Genomic DNA, 25,789 nt, shown 5'->3' with positions numbered 1-25,789 from the left:
ATTTTAGAGCAAGTATAATTTATAATTTTAGAGAGATTGCGAAGTCGAATTTAAGTTAGAAGCTCTGATTTCTTACATACTTCCAAATACTTCGACCTCTTCTGCCTCCGTCTCTTTATCATCTTCAAGATTCTTTAAGTATCGATTACCTGTGCGTTCATGATAAAGTTTCCTTTCCGCGATGACCTATACACGAGTACGATATTTAATTTTTGTATTAAATAGCAGTGGCATATTGTATTACATTATAAATATTAATAATGTAATATGTTATTAATATTACAAGATTTATTGTAATTTTTAAAAATGCTCGAAGGATTTAAGGAGATAACATGATTTATAACGTACTTTTTCTGTAAATCCATGCAATATCTTCAAGATCTTTGTTTGTTTTCTTCCTTGTGGCGATAATGAGAATAATAAATCACTAAGAAACCAAGGCTTTAATGCTCTAAAACAAAATTCATTAAACAAATTAAAAATCAAATAAATAGTTTAAGGTTCAGTGTATAACAAATAATAAAAAAATAATTAAAATTCCGGGTCAATGAACCGAGATCGCGTATCTTGTGGCGACAAACAAAAGAAACAGCACCTATATATTATTTTGGCAAAGATGGAAAAAACTGTGAAAATAACATATGAATCAAGTGCAAGATTTATTGACAATAGACAAACGTTTCTACCCCATTCGGGTTCTCTTCAGTGAAAAAGATAATTAGTTAATTGACAAACGCAAACAAAAGAGTCGAGTGGTACAAAACATTGTTAGCATGTAAAAGTCGCAAAAAATAAAATAAAAGTGTCATTGCGCATCTAAGATTAATTTATGTCTGTGAACGTGTGCAGACATGACGCTCGAATTATTTGTAATAACTTACATAAACAATTATGGAGTTGCCGGTATATAAAGGTATCGGAACGCATAAAAGACGGCGACGAATCTGTTTACGCATGAGAGACAATAACCGATTAGTGTACATGTGCAAACATGACACTCATCTTAGGCGTTGAAAAGTCTCTAAAAGGATCGTTCTTCCATATAAAAGCATGGCAAAATCCAAGAATTTAGTAATCAGAAGTAGCGAGTCATTAATGTGTTTATGGTCCTGAAAATTACCATGGTAAATCTGTAAAAATTATAAGCAGAAGGAGTCAAGAAGACCCAACATACATGTCAACAGATGTCGCAAAAATAATATGTTATGTACCGAAGCAATAAAATAACAAAGACGAACCGTTACACTTTTGAAATCAAATGCAAAGATAAATAACATGAAGTAAGAAATAAAAATAAAAAAAGGATTCGCAAAACAATAACCGTTGAAACAAAAGGTAAGAAGCAATTGAAAAAATTCGATAGAGAGCTCACCAAGACGCCCGGAAGAAAGCAGAAAGGAGTTAGGCCCATCAAAGAGCCCGAGAAGCGTCGAAACTCATGTATCGATGGATCGCAAGTTCGAACAGTAATAAGACACGCAAGCCGAAATATCCGAGCTAGCTGTTAGAGAGGGAGGGGATAAAGGAAATAAAAAAAGGGGGGGAAAAGGAAGGGAAAAAGGAGGTAGAAGGAGAGGGAAAGGATAGGAATAAAAGAGAGATAAAAGATATGCTAGACTAAATTTCTAAAGGAGTTAAACTAATTTTTTTAAAATGGGAAAGTAAGAGCTATCCAGCAGATCCGTGTCCTCTTTGATATTAATACTGTTAGATTGATTTTTGATATGCAGCATTTCAGATACCAGTCTTTTAATGTAATGTGGTTCGTTGTCTAATATGGAAACGTTATTCCAGTCAAATTCATGACCTGCTAATCTGTGCTCCGACACAACGCTTAAATTAGCAGATGGATTATCTATGTTAGAACGATGTTCTTTAATCCGAGTAGTGAGTTGTCTCTTAGTTTGTCCAACGTAAGAGGCATTACAGTCAAGACAGTTAATTCTGTAAACTACATTAGTTTTTTGTTCGTTGGGTAGGGGATCCTTGTGTACTTTGATGAAACAGTTTAGCTTATTCAGAATGAGGAATGCTAATTTTTTATTAAGGTGATGCGACAGAGGTATAAATTTAGGAGCTATGTTTTTAATGAAGGAGATCGCAAAGTAGGAGGGGGGAGGGGGAGGATCAGATGTAGAAAGACAAGGAGAAGTAGACGAAGGAAGAGGGTTGACTGAATTAGGAATAGAAAAAATTAGTTTATGAATTCTATTGCCGATAACTTTAAAAATTAAACTAAGAGGATAACTATTTTCAATTAAAATTTTAATGATGAAATGGAGATTTTTTTCATGGAACTGCGGGTGCGAGACGTGGAACACTTTGTCAGTCAAACTCACAATAATGCCTTTCTTATGGGCCATAGGATGGTGTGAATTAAAATTTAAGAAACGTCCTGAAAAAGTAGGTTTTCTGTACCAGTCCGTTACGATTTTGTTGTCCTGAATAATAAGTGAAACGTCAAGAAAACTCAATGATCTATTCTGTTCAATTTCTACTGTAAATTGAATTCTATGATGGAAAGAATTAAAGATTTTTTTAATATCTGAAATGAGTGTGAGGGGTGCAGCCGATATAATATCATCGACGTATCTAAAGTAGAAAGGAACACTACAAGGCAATTGTTTGAGTGCTTTCTCCTCCAAATCACACATCACTATATCCGCTAAAATCGGAGACAGTGGAGATCCCATTGGTGTGCCAAATGTTTGTTTGTAGACAACATTATCAAAAGTAAAAAAAGTGGAATTCATTACTAATTTTACACCTCTTATAAACTCATGGAACGGAAGAGAGCAGCCTTTTTTATATGATGCTATCTCTTGGCCAACCCACCCACTGCTAAATCTAGAGGTATGTTAGTGAACAGAGAAATCACATCTAGCGAAAAAAGGTTTAAATTTTCATCAAAGGGCCGATCCTGCATAAGTTTAGCGAGGTTAAAACTATTGGCAACATGACTAGAAGGATTGGGGATATTTTTATAAATGAGATTGTGTAAAAATAAAGCAAAGGAGTGTAAGGGACTTCCTATGGAAGAGACTATAATTCTGAGCGGAATGCCGGGTTTGTGTATTTTAGGCAGGCCGTAAGCTCGTGGTAAAGTTCCCGCACTAGTTTTGAGAGACTTCGCTTTAATATTAGTAATATAATTTTTTCCAACCCAATCCTTCAACAATGTTTTTAAATTGTTATTTAGGATGTTCAAGGGATTTCTGTCTATAGTCTGGTATGTGTTCGAATCGTGTAACATCTCATTCATCTTGTTTTTATATAGAGATTGGTCAAGACAAACAGTAACGTTACCCTTATCCGCTCTGGTGAAAAGTAAGTTAGGGTGGTCTGCAAGAAATTTTTTTGTTTTAACAAACCTGCTTTGAATCATTTTATCTATACTGGAGGGAACCGAACTTGAGGAAAGAAAGCCCTCCAAAATATGTATCGTATGGTTGCGAACATTAGTAGTCACGTCCGGATGTACACCGCGAAAATTTTTTTCCATGTTTTTAATGTATTCGTGGACAACATAATTTTTTTGAGGAGCAGAGACCGGCAAACTGAACCTTTCACCAAGCTGAAGCAAAGATATGACCTCTTCCGGAATAACTGTGGAAGATAGGTTTTAATGTGAAAAAATTTTTTTCAAGGTTAAGACAAGAAGTAAGAGAGGAATAATATGAAGGATGGAGGGACACACAATAAGATTCAAAGGTTGAAGGTGAGGGGATGGGTTGACAGGAAAATTGGGGAAGGAAGGAGTGAGACGAAAATTTTACAGCTGAACGGAGCCTCGAACAATAATATGAACGTTTATCGCTTGGAGGAAACATATCGACACATGATAACGAATCGCATCAATGTCCTGCATAATATTTTCTTCATGTTTCCTAGTCAGCCAGTTAAATTTGCTTTCCATAATACGATTTTGTTTATGTTGGAAAAATATAAAAAAGCGTGATTGGTAGTAAAAAAACTGAGACAGTAATTTTCGCGGAAAAAAGTTGCATAGTTTACCATGTGATATCAATCTGAATTTGTGTAGAGAAGTCAATTTACGATGTGCATCTTCAATTTCAAGAAAAAGAGATTTATAGAGGAAAGCAGAAGTAACCTTATCATGCGAGTTCCTAATTCTATTGTTAAAAAACGTAAGAGACGTGCTAATCTTATTGTTACGTAAATGTGCTGGTAAAACTTTGTGTTGTTTGCACATTTTAAGAAACCACAGTTGAGACTTGCAAATAATGACACTTTTAGAGATATTCGTCCAATTCTTCAACAATCGTTTGCCCTCAGTGCCAAAATGTTGTTCGATATATATAAAAAAATCGTTGTTAGCAAAATTATTAAAACGCATTGTTTAGACCTGCGTAAATTAAACAAATTAAAAATCGAATAAATAGTTTAAGGTTCAGTGTATAACAAATAATAAAAAAATAATTAAAAATCCGGGTCAATGAACCGAGATCGCGTATCTTGTGGCGACAAACAAAAGAAACAGCACCTATATATTATTTTGGCAAAGATGGAAAAAACTGTGAAAACAACATATGAATCAAGTGCAAGATTTATTGACAATAGACAAACGTTTCTACCCCATTCGGGTTCTCTTCAGTGAAAAAGATAATTAGTTAATTGACAAACGCAAACAAAAGAGTCGAGTGGTACAAAACATTGTTAGCATGTAAAAGTCGCAAAAAATAAAATAAAAGTGTCAATGTTTTGTACCACTCGACTCTTTTGTTTGCGTTTGTCAATTAACTAATTATCTTTTTCACTGAAGAGAACCCGAATGGGGTAGAAACGTTTGTCTATTGTCAATAAATCTTGCACTTGATTCATATGTTATTTTCACAGTTTTTTCCATCTTTGCCAAAATAATATATAGGTGCTGTTTCTTTTGTTTGTCGCCACAAGATACGCGATCTCGGTTCATTGACCCGGAATTTTAATTATTTTTTTAAAATTCATTAAGTTATATAATTTCAATAATAATGTTATTTTGTAAAAGCATTATTTAAAGCTATGAAGTAATAGAGTAATCTTAACTCTAAAGAATCACAGATTATAGGGGTAAACAGTATAGTGATTGGCCACTTAAGCAAGATCGCAAAACAAAAATTGAATTATTAACCTGAATTTAATAATTTCGAAAAAAAATTACTACTAATAGTTGTAAAAAATAATAATGATTCATAATAAAATAAAATCCATCATAAAAATTTAGGAATTAATAAAAATTATGTAAAGAAACACTTATCCTGTCAAAAAAGATAATCATTGGCCATATTAATACAGTTATTATCTAACAGTTCGATAGTGATTGGCCTCTATCCATGCAAGAATGAGTACATAATTAAATAGTGACAAAGAAATTATTTGGCAAAAAAAAACTAAAATTATTAAATCAATATATATTTTATTACATATATTTAACATAAGAGATAAACATTATTATTAATTGTATATTAATTATTATATATTAATTATAATATAAACAAGAGAAACAAATTTTGTTTAACAAGCATTATTTTTAACTAGACGAACTTTTTTTGGAAATATTTCATTTTTCAAAATTTTTGGTTTTAAAATTGCCTGATCTTTCTTTTTCTTTGTTCTTTTTAGTTTTTCATCAGTATTTTCTTTATTGTCAATTTTTTCTTTTTTAACTTTTTGTGACATCATTTTTTTTTCCTGTTTTTGTAATCTTGCTAAATTTTTTTGTTCTTTTATTTTTTCAGCTAGTTTTTTCTTTTCTAACATTTGTTGTTTTTTATTATCCTTTTGTTTCTGTTCCATTTTTATTCGTTCTAATTTTTTTTCTTCATTTAATTTCCACTCAAAAGACGAAATCGCATATGATGTTCGTTCGGTAAACCTTTTTCCTTTGCGTGTAGGTGTTACTGGTCGTGGTAAAAAATCTTTTAATTTTTTAGAACAATCTTTACGATGACTTAGAGACAAATCAAGTATATTATTTTCAGTCTTATCGGCTGCTAGATCATTATTCAATTCTAAATTGTTTATATTATCATATGCAGTTTCATTATATTCAACAATACTATTTACTTCTAAATTATTAATATTGATTTTAGGCTCACCGGTTGCTATAATAATATTATTTATTTCTAAATCATTCTTAACATTGCTTTCAATTTCATCAATTATTGCAATATTATTTAATTCTGAATCATTTATAATACCATTTACTTTAATTTCATTAGTCGTAATCTCATTATTTAACTCTAAATCATATAGTATAATATCACATCCAGTTTCATCAATTGCAATATTGTTTATTTCTAAATCATTTTTAATATGACTTTCATCCTCATTAATAACCAATATATTATTTAACTTTGAATTTTCTATAATATAACTATCAGTTTTATCATCTACCGCAATAATATTATTTAACTTTAAATTATTTCTAATATCACTCTCAGTCTTATCAATTTTATCAAAAATATTTGACTTTAAATCACCTACAATATCTGTAACTATAGCTGATTGTGCATCATAATTATTTGTTGAATTTGATACTTTTGTATATTCTTCAAACAATTGATGGAGAATTAAAAATTCTGTGGACTTGCTTTCTGCTGTGACTTGCTGAGAAGAAAATAATTGTAATTCTTTCAATAAATCATCTCCGACTACTTTGGCATACGTTTCAAATGAAACTGTGGCTGCATTAGATGGACGATTAATAGTGAAGATTGCTTCAATATTTTTGACCTTAACACCGAGACATTTTGTGTAATCTACTGCATCTGGATTCCAAGGATACAAGACACATGCTTTGAAACCATTTCTCACGGTATTGCCATTAGGTGAAAATTTATCAACAGCATTTTTCAAAATTGGAGCCATTCTATCTAATGATAACGATAGTGTTGGATTTTGTTGCCTCCACTCTAAAACGCTTTTTTTCCACATACTCTTTAAAGGTTTAAATGCTGAGACGTCAGCAGGTTGTAACATTCTCGTTGAATTTGGATATAAACAAATAAGAATTATCTCTAATTCTGAACAAAGTTTGCTTACTTCTAAAGTGACATGACTGCTATGCCCATCGACAAATAAAATAACAGGAAATTCAATCTTTTCTTTTTTGAGATAAGGATAAAATATATTTTTTAAATATTCATAAAATAATTCTACATTCATCCAGCCACTTGGTGTAACACCGATTCCCCAATCATTAGGTACTGATCGTCCAACAGAGGCAGGTAATCTTTTATAAGGAAACACAACAGTCGGTGGAGTTGTTACTCCACTTGCACTAAATGTAAATAATACAGTCAAATTTAACTTAGAATTTCCTCTATCGATTTCATAAACATTTCGTGCTCCACGAGGAGCTATCACATTTTTCATCTTTGGACATACCATAAAGTACGTTTCATCACTATTAAATATACGTGTTGGATCTTCCAAAATATGTAAATAGTTATGTTCTGCTAAATAATTATATACCTCTTTAAACCAATTTTTAATATCATTTTTACTAACACAAGAACTAGCATTGGTAACTCCTTCTGGATGTCTTTCAGTAAGAATTGGGTTTCTTCTTAACAAACCTTTATACCATCCATTCCCTGGTACGTTGTTACGAAAAGGATTTTTTATCTTTGTTTGATTCAAAAATTCTTTGACACTAGTTTGTACGTTGATTTTTCTCACAGGAAATCCTTTCCGTTGGCAATCAATAATCCAATTTACCAAATCATCTTCTCCACTACGACCTAATACAGGAGCTGGACCTGGAGTTGTTTTCACAAATGCATTACTCATTCTAAACTGGATAGTCGATCTTGGGACACCATATTGTTTTGAAGCTGCATGTTTTGACATTCCATTTTTTATTGCATGAATAGCATCTTCAATTTGTTTTTCACAATATTTTTTTTGGTACTTGTTATCTTTTTTAACTTTTGGCATTTTTTTAATGGATCAATTTAGAAATGTAACCTAAAAATTAAAAATTTTTGGTTACATTTGTTATTAATTATAATTTTTACATAAACTAATATATTTATAATAAATTATTTGTTTTTATTTATTATGTTATAATACTGAATATGGTTACAGCTGAAAAATATATCTTTTTAGTAATAACAAATATAACTTACTGTCTTATCTGTCACTCGATGTAAGAGGCCAATAACTGTCACATAGTTTCTATAACTACAAAACAATAATTGGCCGAGTGGCCAATTACTGTTGTAAAACGTCAATCGTGTGTTAGTCGTTGGCATAATATAATTTTTAAAATATATATGTTGTTTTCACCGATATGAATTTTTTTTACAAAATTTAAACTTTATTAATGCATGTCTATCACGAAAACAAAAATTATATGTCATAAAAACATTTAAAAATTTGCAAATTGTTGGTTCCACTCTTACGGTTTTTTGATTGAACGGAGACAATTTTCAAGTATGTTACCAAAGTCATTTTAATCATTATTTATATAAATTGTAATATATAGAAAATAATTAAATATTAATTGTATTTGAAGCAGAAAAATGTATTAAATATTTTTTTATTTTTAATTAAAAACATTTTAATAGTATTTTCTTTTAATCTTTAATTTTTTTAAATGTGGCCAATCATTGTAGAGTGGCTAATAACTGTACTGTTTACCCCTAGACAATATATAAAAAATTTAAAACTATAATATATGTGTGATGAAAAAGTTATACAGAGAGAAAACCTACTAAAAACATTGTATTTTTGTTTTAGCTAAATATTTTTTTATCAAATCTAATATTTTTTAATCTACAAATTTTTCCCATACAATTCATATTTTTAAAATTTTTCAATAGTTTCAAGATTGAAAGCAATTTAATTAAAACATTTAATAGAGTATGTACAATACATGTTAATTGCTAATTGCGGACTTAAACAAATCGATATTTAACATTGATATAAACACTAGTTGTTCATATGACTGTTTAATAATCAATCTATTTTTCAAAATGTATAGCTATCACATTATAATAATTTAAGGGAGACATGTCACAGACATGTCACACAGTTATTTATTATACTCTCATATATTGAATTACCTATAAATTATCATTTAGATTATTTCGTGGATTGCATTTCGATACTGTTGTTGAAACTCGCCGAGTTTTTGCAAACAGACGCCCATGGCAGTTTCTAAAATTTATTTATTATTATAGAGAGTGTTCCAGAATTCGTGGACATAAAATGCACAACATGATTGTCTGTGCCAGAAGAAATAACTTTTGCCTGTGGTAAAAGTGCGTTTAAATACTACTATTTAAACGAGAACAATTAATTAAATTATGCTTGAACCAGGAGTAGTACGCGCACAGCGCGCGTGTCACTACATTATTAAAGATTTTATAAGAACTACTCATGATATTATTCAATATCGCTATTTTGAATACAACTTATTTAATAAGAGAACATTTTCTAATTGATATCACTGAAACAATGATTGAAAATAAAATAAATAGATTAGATAACATGTGAATAATTTTCTGTTTTTAAAAAAATTAAAAAATAAACATAAAATAGCGTACAGCCTCAAGCACCATGCGCACCGTACAATGTTGGCAAATAGGTCAGGTTTTTCGTGCACGTGCAGTGAACATGGCCTCAATAACGTATTTAATGTAGATAAAAAGATGAATTATTTATAGAATATTACCGCATATCGCATTTAACGTATATTCACTAATAAATGGTAATAAATCCTTTACAAATGTGCCTCCGACATCCTTTAAAGATTTTGTCATGCAATTACTTTCATTGATCAAGATATCGACGAACTGATTCAATATATTAAAATGGAATGCAGGTGTTAATATCTTTCGCCGTGCTTGCCATTTAACGCCTGAAACAAAAACAAGATAACGCAAAATTATATAATAAAATACAAATAATAGAATAAGATTTATAAATGTTATACTGTCTCTCTTAGTTTAATGTTTATTGCCCAATCTGAAATAACAATATTATTCTACATTTATTTCTTTTTATGTCGCAAAAAATTCTTTTATAATCCTTTAAATATATCTTTTCATGAAATTTCTACGATAAATGTTGAAAGTATTAACTTGAATTTAATTATAATTTTGTAATTAAATCTTTTATAGATTGGTAAATAAAAAATATACTAAAATTTATTAAAAAGTCTGTTACGTAATGATGTTTGATTTAAAATTGCGAATTTAATGAAGTATTCCAGTCTCGAATTTTTTTGTATGCTATATTTACGAATTTGTTTAAAGACAAGTATTAATTTTTTGAAGATATGGTTTTTTCCCAAATATTTATACATACTTGAAGTATGTTTCAAAATTTTTTCACTAAAAAGTAATGTTAAATAAGTGCGATATATAAAATTGAATAAGATCATGAAAAAAGAATTGATCCATAGCTCTCATGATTCCGGCTGTTCTTCTTATCTGAAACAAAAAACCAAAGAGATTCTTAATTACTATGAGTTTGGCTATAGCAAGTACCAAAATAAAAAAAAATATTGAAAAAATGACGTTATTTAGAAAATTAAATTTCGATTTTTATCATTTTTTCACCATGCTGAAGATGTACATATGCATAAGTTCGGCTTAATTGATCAACTGGTTTTTGAAATATCATGAGAGCCAAAAAAAAAACATGATTTTGAGAAAAACATGTTTAAAGTTTTTTGTACTGAATATAGAGTACTTACATGGAGATAATTTACGATCAATCAGTTAGTGCAGGACTATAGAGGGGACCTTCCTCCTGCTCATAGAAGTCCTGCCGAGCAGTTCTCTCTTCCCTGCGATTTATTCTCTCGTCTCTAACGAAGTCAGTTGAATGCCGTTCTGAGCAGGTGATACGAGCTTTGTTCCGAGAATTTGCGTACATCTTCGTTTGCTATGACCAATAGTCACTCTCATTACGTTCATAACTTTCAAAATTGGTATAAATTCTTCATTGAAGGTAATAACTGTCAGAAAAGTTGCTACTTCAATCATCTTTGCCCCGGAATGAAGATGTTTTGAGGCAAAAGTCCAAATCAATAAATTCAAAAAATTTTCGTTGCTATTTTATGTTTCTGCTCCTAAACAACGTTCAAGCAGTTCATTAGCTGAACTTAACCGAAATATAAATGACAAAATGCTCTATTGTGCGCCGCGCGGCTCGAGTGCCGAGATCGCTCCATACCAGGTGCTATAACTTTATCAATTTTGTGAATCGGACTAAATCTTCTTACAGGCATATTTTCCATACCAAATATTTGCAAAATAGGAAGAGAAAGATAGGGATGTATGTGGGAGGAGGTCGGACGTGTCTTTACGCTCATTTGATCAACGAGCGACAGAATCCATCCGTGGCAACGGCATTGACGCATATCCTGTAGAGAGAGCATTCACACATTTTTCAGCCTAACGAATAATTGCTAGAAAACAATATTCGCAGACTAGAAAAATATGTGAGGCGCAAGTGGCTGGATCGGGAATCGAACCCGAGTTTTTCGCTTTCCGGGCAACTGCTCTAGACCACTGAGCTATCTAGACCTCACACCTAATGCTGCTTTTTAACACAGTGATATGCGACTCCAGAGCGATGTTGGTATCTTGCTCGATGGAAAAAAAATCAATTTTTCCGCTAGACTAGAATATTCCCTTAATACACGATAACAAACTGTAATAAAAAAGTTTGTACGTTTTTATATACTAATATTATTATGGTACCTGTACTGATGAGGAGACCTGTGCCGAACCAGGGATGTAATACATTATATGCACGACTTTTATCGATGTGCTTAGTGCTGCTTAGTATCTTCTAAAATCACCGGAAACATCTATTTAGTAGCATTCAATCTCAAATGCACAAATAATTTATTAATTGTATCTCATATTTTAATCTAATCTGTATGGAGTTCTGTATCGATCTTTTTATTTTTTGAAGAAATATTTTTGTCAGCAAAAATCTTGTTAAATAGTAGATCTTGTAAATCTAAATTGTAAATCTAAATTGTAATATCTATAGAGAATTAAATCTTTCCAGAAATTTTTTTATTACTTCCAGATCATCTGGATGACGGATAGACACAATAAATTCGATCAATCCCCATAGTTTGAAAATAGGATAATATTTGTCAGATACTGTACACAATAACTTCCATTGTTCCACTGAAAAATATATTATAAGTATTGATATAAAAATTAAATAAAATTGAAAATTGGTTCAAATAATGATAATTAAAGATTAAATCAAAATTGGCAAATTAGAGACACAGTGCAATAGTTGGAGCGCAAGGAAGAAACAATACTTCCTTCCTTCTGATTATCCTTCGTATATTTCAAATTAAATATAATTACATTGAGAAAAGCGAACGTTTCGGATGATCTTTTGATCCCTCTTCGGTGCAACTTTAATAATATATCTTACAAAGTGTTATACGCATCAAATTATAAAAATATCTGTCTTCGATAGATAACGTTAGATTAACGTAGCGTAAATATACGTGTTACAATATATTGTTGTCAATTGTAGTGTTAATTAACTGTTTAACTATACCATTATGTATCTTTCAAGTTGGCTTAAGATTCGATGATGAAATGTATAAATATGTCTTCGGTTGTTAGGAAGTAAACATAGACTCAACCGAGAACAAACTCGGTTGACTTGATAATAGCAAACATATAAATATGTGAACAAACATCTCATATTTTCGCTAAATTATCGATTATCGTTGCAAATGCGTGATGCAAGTCCTCTATATTACTCTGCAAATTCAAGCTATTTTTTGTCGTTTGATAAACAGTATTTCAGAGACAAATCTTTTGTCAAATCAGGACTCTCTGTTCAAAATTTCAGATTCTCCCCAATTAAAATCATGACCAAATTTGAGTCTATGATTGGTTATGACTAAAAATTGCGAAGTATTACTCTGGATATAGTTTCGGTATCCCGAAATTCGTTTTTTTATTTGTCTACTAATCTAACCGACATATGACGCTTCGCAATCATTGCATGAGACTTTATATATTGCTGCATGAATCTTTTAGCATTATGTTTTTATGACAAAACTAACTGAAATTTATGTAGGTCAGTAGTTAGCACTAGGAGAGTTCTAACGCAGGGATCTCATGGGGGGTGAGGGGCGAGGGGATCTCAGCGGCGCGGGGGAATGACGTCACGCAGGATGGAGGGGGGATGACGTCACGTGGGACGGAGGGAATTTCGGCGGCGCGGGGGCTGCGGGGTGGGGGACGCACGTATAAACAAAAATGGCGGTATTCCTATGAAGAAGATTTTGGGTCTCTCTCTATTCCTCCCTCTCTCTCGCTCTCTCTCTTTATCCCTTTATATTTCTATCCCTCTCTCTCTCTCCCTCTCTATCCCTCTATCCCTCTATCTATCTCTTTATCCCTTTTATCTCTCTTTCTCTCTGTATTATCGCAAGTATACAATATTAGTCATAAACTTATATTTTGAGATATTTCGGGGTCCGACGTTTTCGAGCAATCTGTGAATCATAACGAGATAACACATTTTTGAGATATTTCGGGGTCCGACGTTTTCGAGCAATCTGTGAATCATAGCGAGATAACAACACATTTTCAATCCTAGGTTCAGTTACAAAAAAATTTTTTCTTTTGTGCCTCCAACAATCTCTGAAAGTTTGTTGATTGAATATAAGAAGGATCGAAGCGCAAGATCATAGTACGTGATTTGAAAGCGCATCGACACGTCGGTATAGCAAAAGTATAGTCAAAAAGTGTAGTGTTCTGTCAGAAAGTAGTGTTCTGTCAGTGTTGTGTGATAATATAAAAATGGAAGACGAAGATCACGCGTTGTCATCTGACAGTGATTGCATTAGTGACTGCAGTGAGAACTCCACGGAATTCAGAGAGAAAATAGTGTCTGTTGCGGAAATTAATGCTTTAAACGCACGTAGTACAAAATTTTGTATCATATACTTTTATTATTCCACGGGTGGTGCTTTAGCTGTATGTCCTTCGTGTATGATTGCATTGCAAGGCGTGGATAGCCAAATGATGTATGCTGTTCGAAAGCATAAAATTGAGACACTTGATGCGATGGATGGCCGATTCTGTTCAATTTGTAGCGAGCCGTTGTATATAAGATTTCCGTGCAATATGTGCCCAATTTGCACTCTGTGAAGAAATGGAAAACGTCGAGCAGACTGAACGCGACCTGGTGGAGCGGTCCCGCCAAATTGCCACCTTGGGCGAATATTTTGCATGGCTACAACGATGCAACGAGTACATTGAGTCGCTGGAAGAGCAAAGTCGGATCAAACGACCGCGATTATCGATCGGGAATCGACAATCGCTGATTGCTCGAATCGCGCGACTCGAAGGTGCAAAGATTCGATTGCAGAGACAGTTTATGCCCAGTAGTGGTAATTACAGTGGCGACAATAACGCGGGTGCCGGATGTAGCGCGCATCAAAATGAACTTGTGTGGCGCGAGATTGATACCGCGTTCGATAACCGTATTCTAACCGGTGCTGTGATTAACGCAAACCATATCGAACCTCGTCAATTTCTCGAGGACGCCAAAGACATCGTGCTCGAGCAAGTGCAAGACGTTATAAGAAGATACAACAGTGTAAAATTGAACACTATATTCAACGGTGAATTTGTGTCGGGTGATAAGCGTGCGAATAAAAGTATCAATACGAGAAACTGTGAACTCTTTCGCACGTCTGATTTACACGAGTGGTATGAGCGCAGCGTTATCGAGCCCACCCTAGCATTGCTAGAAGAATTTCAGGAACGCGATAGTGGCTGGGCATTGTCGCGAATACAGAATTTAACTGTAAATATAAATAAGTATAATCCTATGCGCGCGGGATGTTATATTAAATTGCTGCGAGAAATTATGATGAAGAGAGCTGTAATTAATGTACAATCTAGAGACAATGCGTGTTTCGCGTGGGCAGTGGTGGCCGCTCTATACCCCGCTGAAAGAGACACGAATCGGGAATCTTCATATCCCCACTATACGACGGTGTTAAATGTACAAAATATTGAGTTTCCGATGACGTTGAACCAACTAAAAAAGTTTGAACATATAAACAATATCTCCATCAACGTGTACAGCATCGAGAAAGAAAACAGCATTGTCCCGATACGTCTTTCGGAGCAGAAACGGGATAAACACGTCAACCTGTTGTATGTGGAAGACGGTAACAGCGTCGGACATTTCGCATGGATCAAGAACTTATCCCGGCTCGTGAGCTCGCAACTGAGCAAACACAACGGCCAAAGATATATCTGTGATCGGTATGTATAATTTGAATAATTTATGTAATTATAAAATATAATGCATTGCATAAATCTTTAATTTAAATATTCTTTTACAGATGCTTGCACTATTTCGGATCGGAGGACAAGTTGCAGTCACATACGGTAGACTGCGGAAAAATAAACGACTGCGCTATCCGATTGCCGAGCGATAAGGACAAGTGGCTCGAGTTCAACAACTACACGAGGAAAGAGCGGCTTCCATTTGTGATCTATGCCGATTTGGAATGTGCGTTGACAAAGACTGACGAAGAAAAAAATTATCAGCATCATAAGGTATTTAGTATAGCGTATTATATGCATTGTTCGTTCGACGACTCGTTATCCGCGTAGTATTCTCGCCGCAGTATTGATTGTATCGCGTGGTTCGCCGAAGAACTTAAAAATTTAGCGTTACGTGTAAAGACTATTTTAATGACTACAAATGTCTCCATGGTAAATTTAACATCGGACGAGTGGGAAAAATTTCACAGCGCAACGCATTGCCATATTTGCGAAAAACCGTTTACGCAAGAAGACGATACACGCGTACGCGATCATTGTCATTTGACCGGACGATATAGGGGTCCCGCGCACTCAAATTGCAATCTAAATTACAAAGAATCATTATATATTCCGATAGTCTTCCACAATTTATCAGGTTACGACGCGCATTTCATTATCGAGGATATAGCCACAGCGTTCGAAGGGGAAATCGAATTACTTCCAATAACCAAGGAAAAATATATATCGTTTACAAAAACTGTTAAAGTTGCACAAGACAATTGGAAAAATTATATAAAATTAAGTTTTATCGATTCGTACAAATTTCTTACGGCAAGTCTCGACAAATTGGCATCTTATCTAGACAAAGACAAATTCAAAATTTTAAAATCAGAATTTCAAAATTTATCTGCAGAAAATTTCAGTTTATTAACACGGAAAGGCGTCTTTCCGTACGAATACGTCGACTCTGTAGATAGGTTGCAAGATACGTGTTTACCACCGCGCGAATCGTTTTACAGTTCTTTGACCGGTGAAACTATATCCGAGAGCGATTACGCGCACGCCGAGAACATCTGGACGCGATTCTCCATTCGAACGCTAGGCGAGTATAGCGATTTGTATCTGAAAATCGACGTCTTGTTATTAGCCGATATTTTTGAAAACTTTCGCGATAGTTGCATCAAAAGTTACGGACTCGACCCCGCGTATTATTATACTCTTCCCGGATACACGTGGGATGCCATGTTAAAGCATACAAAGATTACATTCGAATTGCTTACCGACATCGACATGGTCATGTTTATCGAACGCGGTATACGCGGTGGTCTGAGTCAGTGTTCCAACAGATACGCGCGCGCTAATAACAAGTACATGCAACAATCGTACGATCCATCGAAACCATCGTCGTACTTGATGTATTTCGATGTAAATAATTTGTACGGATGGGCAATGTGTCAACCGTTGCCCTATGCCGATTTTCGATGGGTCGACGACGTGTCGAATTTTGACGTAGCATCGATCGCGTTAGATTCGCCTACGGGTTATATCCTCGAAGTCGATCTCGAGTACCCGCAACATCTTCACGATACGCACATTGACCTGCCGTTTTGCCCGACACGCGACAAGCCGCCCGGCAAGCGGCAAGACAAACTCCTCGCAACGCTATACGATAAGAAGCGTTACGTGATACACTACCGTAACCTACAGCAATGTACGCGACACGACCTTCGCGTTACAAAAATACATCGCATATTACAATTTACACAATCTCCGTGGCTTCGCAGTTATATCGAATTAAATACACAGTTTAGAACACTCGCGAAAAATGATTTTGAAAAAAATTTATATAAACTGATGAATAACGCGGTATTTGGTAAGACGATGGAAAATGTGCGTAATCGTGTCGATGTAAAATTATTAACAAAGTGGGACGGACGATACGGAGCAGAAGCAATGATAGCGAAACCAAATTTTCATAGTAGAAGCGTCTTTTCGGAAAATTTGGTTGCCAAAGAATTACGCAAACTTGAAGTAAAATTTTATAAACCAATCTATGTCGGCATGTGCATACTAGACATTTCTAAAACGTGCTTGTACGAATTTCATCATGAGTACATGTCACCGCTATATCGTGATAAATGCCGGGTAATGTACACCGACACAGACAGTCTTATATACCACATTGAGTGCGAAGATGTCTATGAAAATATGAAACGTGATATCGCTAGTTTCGATACGAGCGATTATCCAATTGATAACGTGTACGGTATACCGCTCGTGAATAAAAAAGTACCGGGTTTAATGAAAGATGAAAATAACGGCGCGATAATGACCGAATTCGTCGGGCTTAGAGCAAAGATGTACGCGGTGAGAGTGGACGGAAAAAAGGATACGAAGAAGGTTAAAGGTGTCAAAAGTAACGTTGTTGCGAGAACGATAACATTCGACGATTACACGCGGTGTCTGAATGACGAAATAGAAATGACACGACAGCAATCTTGCATAAGATCGAAATTGCACAAAGTGTATACCGTCCGCGAGACGAAAATTGCTCTGAGTCCGTACGATGACAAGCGGTATATCGTACCTGATTCGACCGACACATTACCATGGGGACATTATAGGATATCCTTATAATATAATATATATAATGTAATGTAATATAGTATGTGATATAATGTAAGATATTATTTTTGTATATGTATATCATATGTATATGTATTTCATATATTGTATTATACGATTATACGATTATTGGAAAGGATGTATTAATAAAGATTTTTGTATTTTTATATATTTCATGTATATTTTTTATATGTTGTACATATTTTTTCTTAAATTTAAAAATAAATACAATTTGTATGAATTAAATCACATTGTCCTTATGTATCCAAGAATTGTGCGAATTGTCAAATCCCAACCATTTCACGTAAACCTCCCCACACAGCAAAATATATCATAGAGAGATCTAAGAGATATCTAAATATCAGAATATCTGATTTAAATAATGCTACTCAGATATGACTGGGATATCTATAAGATATCTTCCAGACTGCAAAAATGTATGATTTTTTCATCTGAGATATGATATCTGATCTTGCAACAAATCAGATAGAAAAGATTATATTTTCGTAAAAATATTATTAGAATATTTTGATAATTAAGATATCAGATATTCTGAAGATATTCAAGATATATCAGATATCAAGATATCTCAAATACAACAAAAATTTATTGACGAAATGATATCTGATTTACGTCTGAGATATAGATTGCTGTGTGGGTCGTTACCCCTCCTACGCAGTATTTTCTCCACGAGATACACGTCCGGATAATTCGCGCGATGCAACTCGTACTCGTAGAACGCTCCAGCGATAGATTTTTTGCGATAATCCTCCAGTAGATAGCTTACGGGATTAGTATGTTGTACTTTTGCAATTTTAAACACTTCGGTTGTCCAATTTGGCGTGTAACCTTTCTCGAAAACTGTCTTGTACTTGCTAACGTGTACCGAGTCACCTACTTTGAATTTCGCCGGACCCGCGATATTTACATGGTTGTACACAGTAGCCAAGAGTCTTTCAGCGATCGCGGGAGTAACGTCGACGGGTCGCATACCGATCGTTCGATGCTTGCGCGCGTTGTAATCCGATACGAGTCGCGGCAACGCGCTGATCCACTTGTAAAGCCAGCGGCACACGGTGCTATTTTATCTGCTAGATTACCAGCTGGATCTGCATGCTTGCTACTGTGTCGGCAACACTGATGGCATAGCTGCTGACTGTGTTGCTCGCTTGGCTTCAGACGAGGATTTTTTCACTACTGATTTTCGTACTAGCATCCTTTCAGTAATAACAAATAAATATGGAGCGAGCCATTATTACAGCAGTGAAACGTAGAAAAAATGCAATTGCATTATTTCTACTTATCGATATATGTTTCTTTTTTATAAGCTTCTATTAAACTTAAAATAGCTTCTTTGGACCATTTTGTTTTTTCATTTCCTTTATTTGTGGTTATATTCCTCTCCATCTTTACATAACCTAATAGCTGTCTGATTGGCTCTCACAATGAGCTAACACAGAATTAGACAAGAAAAATAGCACCTGTTCTATCATGGAAATCCAGCAGATCAGTCAGCAAAGTAACTAGCAGAGACACGATTTCCAGCCTAGCAAACAGCAAGATTGCCATCACTGGCGCACGCAAGCAATCCAGCAGATAAAATAGCACCGTGTGCCGCTGGCTTAAGATCCGTTCAGCGTAAACATCTTCCACATGTCGTTTTTCAGCGTGCGATTGAATCGCTCAACGATCGATGCCTTCAATACCGAATATGTAGAATAGTGATTGATGTCATGTTTCCGCATGAGCCGTTGCACGTCAGCGTTATAAAATTCCTTCCCCATATCAGTCTGTAAGTTTTTCGGACATCTTTTGCTATCTCGAATTATCTCGGCGATAGCGTCAGCTGTCTCGCTTCCACCTTTACTCTTGAGTGGTATGGCCCACGCGTGCTTGCTCAACGCATCTATGACTGTGAGTATGTAGTGGTAACCTCTGTTGAAACGAGAGTACGGACGCATCTTGACAATGTCAGCTTGCCACAGGTCATCGTATCCCCGCACTATGACGTGTCTTCGGGGAAAATTTTTTCTCGCCGGCGCGTGCAATTCGTTCACCAACTGCCGTTTCTCTAAACTATGTTGTTTCTTCACTTCCTCGGTTATTCCCGATCGCCGATCCATCGTTGTTTCGATTCGTCGATCAAACGATGTGTGCCTCGAGTATCACCGTGCGTTTTATCATTCGTTGCTAGACGTTCCTGGCCCGTTCGATAGCCGTTCATAGCTGTTCGATAGCCGTTCATAGCCGTTCGATAGCCGTTCGATAGCCGTTCGATAGCCGTTCGTAGCTGTTCGATAGCCATTCATAGCTGTTCGATAGCCGTTCCCAACCCGTTCGATAAACCTTTGTAGATGCTCATAGCTGTTCGATAGCCGTTCTAGCTGTTCGATAGCCGTTCCCAACCCGTTCGATAAACCTTTGTAGATGTTTAATAATTGTACAATAGCCGTTCCTAAACCGTTCACTACAGCCGCTCATTACAGGTTGATAGCCGTTTCTGAATTAGTGTTAATCGCACGCCGAAGCTCGTTTATCGCAGTCTGCAAAGCTCGCACATCCTTCTCGAACGCAGTCAGCTTCTCGTCTGATTCTTTCTGCTGATTCTTCAACGTTTTAACGCATTGTTCCACGTACAGTTTGTTGACTGCATCGGTATCAGCCTCAGGTTGCGCTACACGGCGAATCTTGCGCGACCTCGCGTCATAGTACGTAGCGACGCGACACAGAGCGTTTTGACGCAAGTAACTTGTCACCGATTTACCCCAATGATCGCTAGTTCTAATTGCTTCATTTCTCTGTTCGAATAATCCAAATTTGTTGATGGGCATTTTTTTCTCGATGGGAGTGACGTTGATCGACTGATTAGTTTTGTCGAGACACCGTTTAATTTATAATAAGGCCGACTTCGCGAAGTTCCTCTATAATCGACAGGATCTCGTTGTCGTGAGCGTTGTGGCCAGCTCGGCGCGAAGCGTCGAGCAATCGTAGACGATCCACTAGCTCGTTGGGATCGTCCCAGTGCACGTAATCGATCTTATTGTCGGTTAGCGTCATCGCGCGAGGCATGAATACTCCCGTACCGCATTTTTTCTTTTTCGATTCGATCGACATCAACGGTGCAATTATGTGTTTATACTTGTATCCCCTGTTGCTCTTTAATTGACCTTGCGCATCATATTGACGTTTATGCGCACTCGTCGCCATTAATATGCTCTTATATTTTTGCATATCGTCCTCAGTGTATATGTCATCATCGGGAATTCTCTTGAAGATCAACTCGTATAATCCAGGTGTACCAATGTACCTCACTTTGTCTATGATTATAGAGTCATCTGCGCCGATGTCGAATCGTTTGTTACCGAGCCACATTTCATTCTCGTCGAAATAGACACCGTACACGTGATCGATCTGGTTTTTTTTATCGCCACTAAGGAGAGCGCCCATGTACTTTTGTGCCAGTGGCCCGAAGTGCTCTCGTAACATTTTTTGACCTTCCAACGTTTGTAACATGTTTCGAACAGATGGTGATTCGAGCGAGTTGCCCGTGGTTTCGAAAACATTTTCGATTGCGAGTGATTCGGGTATCGTGGGTTGTACGATTCTCGTTGTCGCGGACGGTGTGGAGGTTATCAGCGGTTCATCCAATGTATGCGGTGTCGATAAATGATTCGCCTTCAATCGTTGTCTCTTTTTCGGTGTCGTATCCTCCTCCTCTTCCTCCTCTTCCTCTTCCTCCTTGTACCGCTTGATGGGTAACGTTTTAATTATAGCGTCAGCGTTACTCTCCGGCTCGTTTTTCACCGCGATTAAGCTAGAGTTGTCGACGATTTTTTGTAGTGGCTCGATAATAGGCCTAAAATGGGTCTTGACCGCGATATCGTCGGCGATCTTACCGGTCTTCAAAGCGCGATGTTTCTTGCGGATCGATTCGCTCGTTTTCTCAATCTCCCTCGCAATCTTTTCACGCTCGCGAATATTATCGTTTTCAGCCATGTCGACAGAGTGTGTCGGCAGCGACTAATCGTTTTGCGGTATCGCGAACACGTTAAATCCTTTTCTGTATCGCCCGTTCGTAAATGAGCTGTCCTTATCTATCACTAGGAATCCATACTTTTGTTGCCAACAAGTACGACATAATTCACTGAAATCCCCGTACGACATGTCGGTATTCACGTGATCGTTGTACACGTGTTTCAAGTTGGTACCGTCCTGTTTAAACAAGATCAGCAGGTTCGCGTTGTCGCGTATAAGATGTTTTGGTATTCTCGCGTACGTCTGACAGAGATAGAAGCAGTCGACGTTCGAGTGACGACCCATTGAGAAGTACTCTCTTATCGTATTTTGCTTGTAGCACGCTACGTCATCGAAGACGAAAATCGAGTTTGGACGTGCCTCGCTCGGTGGAATGACATCACTGTTATTGGAGAATGTAAAATAACCGATTTCGTCAATCGGCGTCAACAAATTCTCCAGATATCGATATTTCGGCTGTTGCAGCGACTTCGAGTACACGTACACGTTCTCGAAACGTACACCATGCGGACTTTCCAGTAGACTTATCAGAACGTTGGTTTTACCACAATTCGAGGGGCCGCAAACGATCGCGCGTATAGTAGTCGGTAGCATCGTACCATGCCTGCGCATCTCCGCGTTGTCCTCCATTGATTGTAATCTGTCGTCGCAATTTGTCACGCATATCGTCAAAGGTTGTCGTACGAATCTCATTTTTTCAACACTGCTGATTGGATCGAACGCCTGCCTATTTATAGGTGCGCGAAATCACGAGTCGCTCAGTAGAGAAAAAATGTTCATCCTGCTAACAAATCCTTCCGATATTCGCGATTTGAGCGTCGAACAGCTACAATTTGTGTCGAAAGCAGTTCTATTGAGAACGTGCGGTGATTACGTCCACTACGTGTGGGACAAACTTCCGGAACACATAAAAGCGGATCCGGAGGTTCAGACGTATCGTCGCTGTTACGAACACTACAATCAGCCGTGTCAGGAAACGCACATCGACGGTCCGGCGCCGTTGATAAAGAATTGCGGCGAATGTCAACGAAAATAGGTAGAGGCCTATTAAATCACGCGATAAACGCACTTCCGATCGAATTCCATATTCCCGGCTATCAGTTTTGCGGACCAGGCACGCGGTTGCAAAAGCGATTAGTCAGAGGCGATCGAGGTGTCAACCCATTGGACGCGGCGTGTCGCGAACACGATATAGCATACTCTCGGAGCAACGATCTCACCGAGAGACACGCGGCGGATAGGATACTCGCTGAGAAAGCGCGGAATCGCATCGTTGCGAAAGATTCGACTCTCGGTGAGAGAGCCGCCGCCACAACTGTCTGGGCAGCGATGAAAGCCAAGACGAAGCTCGGTATGGGTCTGAAGACGAAGACGAAGAAAAAAACGGTGAAGAAACGGATACTTCCGGTAGCGAAATGCGGCGGTGTATTGCCGATTCTACCAATGTTGGGTGCGCTCGGATCCCTGATCGGTGGAGCGGCTGGTGTAGCGAAAGTGGTGAACGACGGAAAAGCCGCGCAACGTCAGTTGCAAGAGATGCTACGTCACAATCGCGCCATGGAAGGTCACGGATTATATCTCGCGCCTTACAAATACGGACGAGGAGCCTCAACAAGGAGAAAAAAAAAACGTCAAAGAGACGCTAAAAATGCCGCAGGGCGCAACTACCAACGTACAATTGCTACAACTGGCAAAACGTATGCGCATTCCATATTTTAGAGGTGTTTTCATGCGCGACTCTTTACCGATCGGTGGTATATATCGAAACGAGAGCGGCATCGTAAATTTGGATAGCGTCGAAGGACCAGGTACTCATAGGGTAGCGTATGCAAAGAGGGGGAATCGCGCTATATATTTCGACAATTTCGGCAATCTTCGACCGCCGAATGAATTGGTGCGATATCTCGGACGAAACGTAACGAAGATACAGTACAATTACACACCTGTTCAAACTTACGATCAGAGCATCTGCGGACAATTGTGCTTGCAGTTTCTTCGAACGGTCGATGCATGTGAATTTAAAGACAGATATTGCGCTATTTAACTCAGTATTCGTTAAACAGTTTCGTCGACATGTCTATGACATTCACGTTGACTGGGAAGAGTAGCGTTCTCACGGCAAACTTCTTTCCCACCGTAGATTTGAGCGACGGCGAATACGAGCTCGGTCTAACGGATTTTGAGACTTATCACACGATACCGAATGTGAATTCCTCGAATAATAAATTTTACTTTGGCAAAGACGACGAAGAAATTACGATTCCCGAGGGATCGTATGAGTTGCAAAATATACATGAATTTTTGAAACATGCAATTTCACGGAAACATCGCGATGAGAAACACATTGACGGCGATGACTATGAAGATGATGATGAATATCCGATAGTGCTCCGCGCTAATTACAATACAATGAGGAGCGAGATCAAATGTGCCTACAGAATAAACTTTACCAAACCCGTCAACATTGGATCGCTGCTAGGATTCTCGAATCGTATTCTCGAGCCGCGAAAATGGTACGAATCAAACATGCCCATTAACATTCTCAACGTGAATATTATCCGTATAGAGTGTAACGTGACCGCGGGTGCGTACAACAACGGCATACTCGTTCATACGATACATGAATTTTCACCGAGGGTACCACCGGGATATAAGATATCGGAAACGCCTGCACAGATCATTTACCTGCCGATCATCGCGCGGAGCATTACGGATTTAACGTTACGCGTTGTCGACCAGAACGGACGATTGCTCGATTTTCGAGGAGAAGAGATCACCGTAAGATTGCATGTACGTATGCGACGTATGAGATGCTCGTATTGAACGGATCGAAAGACGTGAGAGATAACGCAATCTTTACGAGACCAGCAACACCACCACCAACAACAACAACAACAACAACGTCGACGTTTGCTAATATCAAATCATCCAAGAAAAAGAAACTCAGCGCATCGAACGTTGCGTTTTTACAATCTTTGGAATTTGCGGTGCGAAACAGCTGAACGATGACCGACATTCTCAACATCGGTGATGAACCGATCTTTGACAATCGTATCGTCAAGATCGAGACTCACACGTATAACCCGTTCGCCAATACAACGTTCGGACACAGTGACGAGATAAGAATACCCATACAACAACAGGATCTGTATACGCTGCCGTACGAGAGTTTCCTATACATCGAGGGACAACTAACGGGGAAAAAAACAGCAACAGTTGAAGGAGAAAGTGATGTGGTACTGGGACATAATTGCGTCGCATTCATGTTCGATGAGATTCGATACGAACTCGATGGCGTTGAGATTGATCGCAATAGAAACGTAGGAATAACTACTACTCTCAAAAACTATGTAACGGTATCATCCGATAGAATTGTGATTATGAAAAACGCCGGCTGGAAGCCGCCGACCTATTCGCATGGACATTTCAATTTTTGCGTACCGCTCCACATGTTATTGGGATTTTGCGAGGATTATAAACGAGTGGTGATTAACGCTCGTCACGAATTGATCTTAATACGATCGCGCAACGATAATATAATTGTCTGGTTGGAAGTTCAACGCTGGAGCCTGTGATGACCATATTCAAGATACAATGGCGAATGCCTCACGTGCTGTTGAGCGAGATCGAAAAACTGTCGATGCTGCGTGCTCTGGAAAGCGGACGATATCTCAGCATGGGTTTTCGCTCGTGGGATCTGTACGAGTATCCGCTATTGCAGCTTACAACCAAGCATTCGTGGACCATTAAGACCGCGACTCAGCTGGAGAAACCACGCTACGTTGTCTTCGCCCTGCAAACAGGCCGGAAGAATGCCTTGTCTAAGAATGTAT

General features: G+C 37.0%; 4 protein-coding genes and 1 pseudogene across 6 annotated transcripts; 3 read left to right on the top strand and 2 right to left on the bottom strand.

Annotated features, from left to right (window-relative positions):
- LOC145973611 (cytochrome P450 4C1-like) overlaps positions 1-25,789 on the top strand; it is a 108,228-nt pseudogene that overhangs the window by 68,981 nt on the left and 13,458 nt on the right.
- On the bottom strand, positions 78-12,721 carry LOC145972770 (cytochrome P450 4C1-like). 3 transcript variants are annotated; one of them, XM_083101681.1, is made up of 9 exons: positions 12,055-12,721; positions 11,724-11,814; positions 10,712-11,089; positions 10,321-10,445; positions 9,686-9,871; positions 9,075-9,168; positions 882-1,130; positions 349-451; positions 78-186 (listed from the first exon to the last, which is right to left on the bottom strand). In XM_083101681.1, the coding sequence occupies exons 4-6, from the start codon at positions 10,394-10,396 to the stop codon at positions 9,089-9,091; spliced, it is 342 nt and encodes a 113-aa protein (XP_082957807.1). In that variant the 5' UTR covers positions 10,397-10,445; positions 10,712-11,089; positions 11,724-11,814; positions 12,055-12,721; the 3' UTR covers positions 78-186; positions 349-451; positions 882-1,130; positions 9,075-9,088. The 3 variants fall into 3 exon arrangements, with proteins under 3 accessions (XP_082957807.1, XP_082957805.1, XP_082957806.1); XM_083101679.1 differs by lacking the exons at positions 9,075-9,168; positions 9,686-9,871; positions 10,321-10,445; ... (1 more) ...; positions 11,724-11,814; positions 12,055-12,721 and adding an exon at positions 1,373-3,057; XM_083101680.1 differs by lacking the exons at positions 9,075-9,168; positions 9,686-9,871; positions 10,321-10,445; ... (1 more) ...; positions 11,724-11,814; positions 12,055-12,721 and adding an exon at positions 1,373-3,057 and having other exon boundaries at positions 882-1,109.
- LOC145973351 (uncharacterized) lies at positions 17,342-17,933 on the top strand. Its single transcript, XM_083102643.1, has one exon. It carries the CDS (start codon positions 17,358-17,360, stop codon positions 17,931-17,933), a length of 576 nt encoding a protein of 191 aa, XP_082958769.1. The 5' UTR covers positions 17,342-17,357.
- On the bottom strand, positions 20,808-21,519 carry LOC145973396 (uncharacterized). Its single transcript, XM_083102731.1, has one exon. The coding sequence runs from the start codon at positions 21,432-21,434 to the stop codon at positions 20,808-20,810; it is 627 nt and encodes a 208-aa protein (XP_082958857.1). The 5' UTR covers positions 21,435-21,519.
- On the top strand, positions 22,600-24,965 carry LOC145973240 (uncharacterized). The gene is made up of 2 exons (XM_083102483.1): positions 22,600-23,586; positions 24,955-24,965. The coding sequence occupies exons 1-2, from the start codon at positions 22,977-22,979 to the stop codon at positions 24,963-24,965; spliced, it is 621 nt and encodes a 206-aa protein (XP_082958609.1). The 5' UTR covers positions 22,600-22,976.

This window comes from Camponotus vicinus, unplaced genomic scaffold, assembly GCF_025532165.1.
Source record: "Camponotus vicinus isolate PSW18456_S1 unplaced genomic scaffold, iyCamVici1.0 SCAF_6, whole genome shotgun sequence".
Taxonomy (NCBI): domain Eukaryota; kingdom Metazoa; phylum Arthropoda; class Insecta; order Hymenoptera; family Formicidae; genus Camponotus; species Camponotus vicinus.
This window is presented reverse-complemented; position numbering and strand designations above follow the sequence as displayed.